General features: G+C 38.2%; 1 protein-coding gene across 1 annotated transcript; it reads right to left on the bottom strand.

Moving 5' to 3' along the window:
- Positions 1-1,221: 1,221 nt before the first annotated feature.
- Positions 1,222-3,140, bottom strand: LOC146631183 (perforin-1-like). The gene is made up of 2 exons (XM_085356407.1): positions 2,605-3,140; positions 1,222-2,401 (listed from the first exon to the last, which is right to left on the bottom strand). Exons 1-2 carry the CDS (start codon positions 3,138-3,140, stop codon positions 1,222-1,224), a joined length of 1,716 nt encoding a protein of 571 aa, XP_085212533.1.
- Positions 3,141-3,462: the final 322 nt, after the last annotated feature.

Raw genomic sequence — 3,462 nt, 5'->3', positions numbered from 1 at the left:
TGTCTATACTTAATAAATTGCATTCACACATTTTTGTATTTATTTATTTTAAAGTATTTAAAGATGAGATCCCTTTGTAGAGACGATGCACTGTAAAGGAAAAGAAAGCTCAAAAAAGCTTTATTAGTTCTTTTAAAGAAGGCTTAAAAGGGTCTTTGATGTTACATATTAACATTAAAGGATGGTTTATATTTAAAAGTTAATGCACCACAAAGCTGGTATTTTATTTTTATTTTATTTTATTTTTACTATTTAATTTTTTCTTGATTCTTTTTCAAGCCTGTTTGTTAGGATTGAGGGACAGTTATATTGGTAGTTATCAAGCATCCACAAGACTGAAAAATGAAGCCAACATGGAAGTGTCAAAACTGCAGGTCATCTCATAGCAGGCTGCAAAAATGTACAAATACCGTAGACGTCATTTTAACGATGGTGGCCAAACGTATAGAGAAAGGTGTTATTCAACTACATAACACACACACACACAAACACCCAAGAAGCTGAGCACAGTATGAGAACTAACTCTAATATGAACCTGTTTAGATTTACTTGTTAAATGTTTTGTTGTCATTGTGTAAAAAAGCCGAATGCCATGAAGCCTGTCAGAATCTTACTGAATATTTTAACACAGTCTTTGTTGTAAACATGTCTTTATTTATTAACTAAGTCTTTGTTTATTTCACACGCAGTAAGACATTCTGAATGCAGTAAGAAAAATAAACCTGTAACCTAACACTGGTAACACTAACTAACTAACACTAGTTAGTTAGTTGGTAACACTAACACTAACTAACCTAACACTGTAACCTAACACTGGTAACACTAACTAACTAACACTAGTTAGTTAGTTGGTAACACTAACACTAACTAACCTAACACTGTAACCTAACACTGAGCTTAAGCAGTTAAAACAAGACCTATCTGCAGGCTATTACGTTAGTGTGCTATTATTAATAAAAACATTTAGCTGTGATTTGGCAATATTATTGAAATAATTGCACTGAATAAGAAAATCACACAAAAGCAGCGCTGTCTTTGCCGGTGCTTTAATTTGCAGATTTTGTAACATTGATAGTACAAAGAAAAGCCTGAAAAAGAATCAACAATTCTTTTCATAAAGCTGCCTCTGAATGCATTTGATGAATTGCAAAGATATGTTTTTACATAAAAGACAAAGCAAAATGAAAAAGCAAAGAAATAACATCAAAGGTTAATGAAAAATCAGATTTCGGTATCATCATTCAGTCTTTTAGCATAAATCTTTCCTGGCTCTACAACAAGCATCTCATAGCTGTTGGCGAAGGCCTTCGTCAAAAAGGGACTAGAAGGTATCGGCACATAATCTTGACAAAGCCTACCAGCAAGATTTGGCGCACACTCCACTTTGTATGAAAAGAAGAAGGTGCCATGCTTAAACATGCAGCTTTCGGTCACGTTTCCGCTACGCAGGTCAATTGAACACTTGCCAAGCAGATCACTGTTCCAGTATGTGTCTTCATCATAAACCACAAAACTTAGTTTATTTTTACTGTTGAGCTTGATGGGTCCAAACTCAAATACCTCTGACCATTTGGGATTATCATTGTTCCGTATAATGGCAGTGCGCTTTACCTGTTTACCATATTTAACCATCACTGAACCATCTGTCTTAGTACAGCAGTCACCATACAGGCCCTTTGCATAAAGTTTGAACACCTTCAATGTTGCGAGGCCTTTCCCAGCAGGGCAGCAGTTCGCCTGGACATTCTGGTTACTGTTGCAGACACAAGCACAAGGATCTCTTTTGTTCACTCTGTGGCCAATCTTACAAGTTTCTGAGCACTTTTTCAGCAGAGCATTTCTCTTAATGTACTTCTCCACCTCCAACTTCAGTCCAGCAATGGCAGAATGATTAGTTGGCAGTATGGTGTGCAGTGGCTTTAAGTTGTATTGGACCACATCAGGTGTAGTTTTTAGTGAGTTGAGCCATTTCTTATAAACAGAAGCATCTGACTGCGCTTGAAAGAGTACATCAGCTCCATCGATGTTTCCACCAGTGACCTCTGTGAACCGCTCATGAAATTTACCACTAAAGCTTGGCATGGACAGCTTTTTCTTTATTGAGTTACAGTACTGCATCATTGACTTAATGCTACTAGAATGAGCAAAGCGTCTCGAAGCCTCGACTAACAAACAATCATTGATTACTGTTGCTGACAGGCCGTTCATGGTCGCTTCGCATGTCCTGACAGCAGTGATGGCCTTCATGTCTCCTCCGAGAAGAACTTGTGTTATGTAATGCGTGCCATAGGTATCGATCAAAATGCGATATGATTCCTCTGTTTTTTGTGAATAAGCAGGAAGGGAGTTCACAGCTGATTCAAATTCATGCGTCAGTGGAGGTTTTGCTGCCAGTCTGTAGCTGTAAAAGACATGGATCACAAACAGTGGTTATAACTTCTTAATTTAAATCTCAATCAAAGAAAAAGTTAATTCTTTGTCTTTTTTTAACCAATTTGCTTTTTAACTGCTTTTGCTATAGGTTTAAAAAAAATGGAAAAATTCAAGCTAAGGATTTCCAAGTTAAGCAACATACACATTTGGTAAAGAGCAAACCACACTCACCGGTAAACATTACAAGAGAGAGAATGACGGAAGAAGGTGTAACGGTCTTTCTTTGACTTTTGCATGGCAAAGGTGCATTCTTTTGACCGGGAACCTCCATAAATTGGCTGAAAAGGCAGAGTGGCGTCTACAGAGAAATTAAGGCCGCTTTCCCAGTCATTGGAGACAGCTGACACAGAATCATTGGCAAACTTTTCAACGGAGTCGTAGACTATGCTGTAGACCTTCAAATCACACCTGGGGATGATTCTCCAGTCCACCACAGCAACAGGCACCTTCTGCTTTTCTTTTTTCATGAAGGGGTTTCTCTGCAGCTTACAAGAGCCATTCCCAGTCTTCCACGTTTCAGTGTCGATGATGGAGGCTCCTTTCCTCTCCATTTTGACAATGTCAAAACCTTCTCCACCCAGATTGTAGCCGGGGATGAAATTAGCCTTTTTACACTCGTCTGGTGTACCAATGAAGCTCACGCTGGAAGGAAGGCACGGAGGACTCCAAGCCCAGCACAGGAGCAGGAAGTGCCACAGCATAAACATCTGTGTAGATGAAATAAAAAAATAACAGAAGAACAAAAATAAAATCGTTAAACAAAGCAATCTTTAAATTGACACTTTCAGCCCAGTGCAATAGTTTCATAATGACTATGAAGAAGACCTTACCTTGACTGTGAACTGCAAACTGTGATCGTGCTGTCAAAGTCCGACTGACTGTATACTGTAACATTAATATGCAGGAGGTGGAGTCAATACTGTCTCATCTAATTATCAGCATTCACACATTATGTGCACTTCACCATGTTCAAAAAGTCTCACAGAGACTTTTTTAAAACAGTTTTTTTTGTTTTTTGTTTCACATGAA

This window comes from Diplotaxodon limnothrissa, linkage group LG6, assembly GCF_057381915.1.
Source record: "Diplotaxodon limnothrissa isolate DT_005_m linkage group LG6, D_limnothrissa_male_GT1.1, whole genome shotgun sequence".
Taxonomy (NCBI): domain Eukaryota; kingdom Metazoa; phylum Chordata; class Actinopteri; order Cichliformes; family Cichlidae; genus Diplotaxodon; species Diplotaxodon limnothrissa.
Note: the sequence above shows the minus strand (reverse complement) of the source record. Positions and strands in the feature narration are given on the sequence as shown.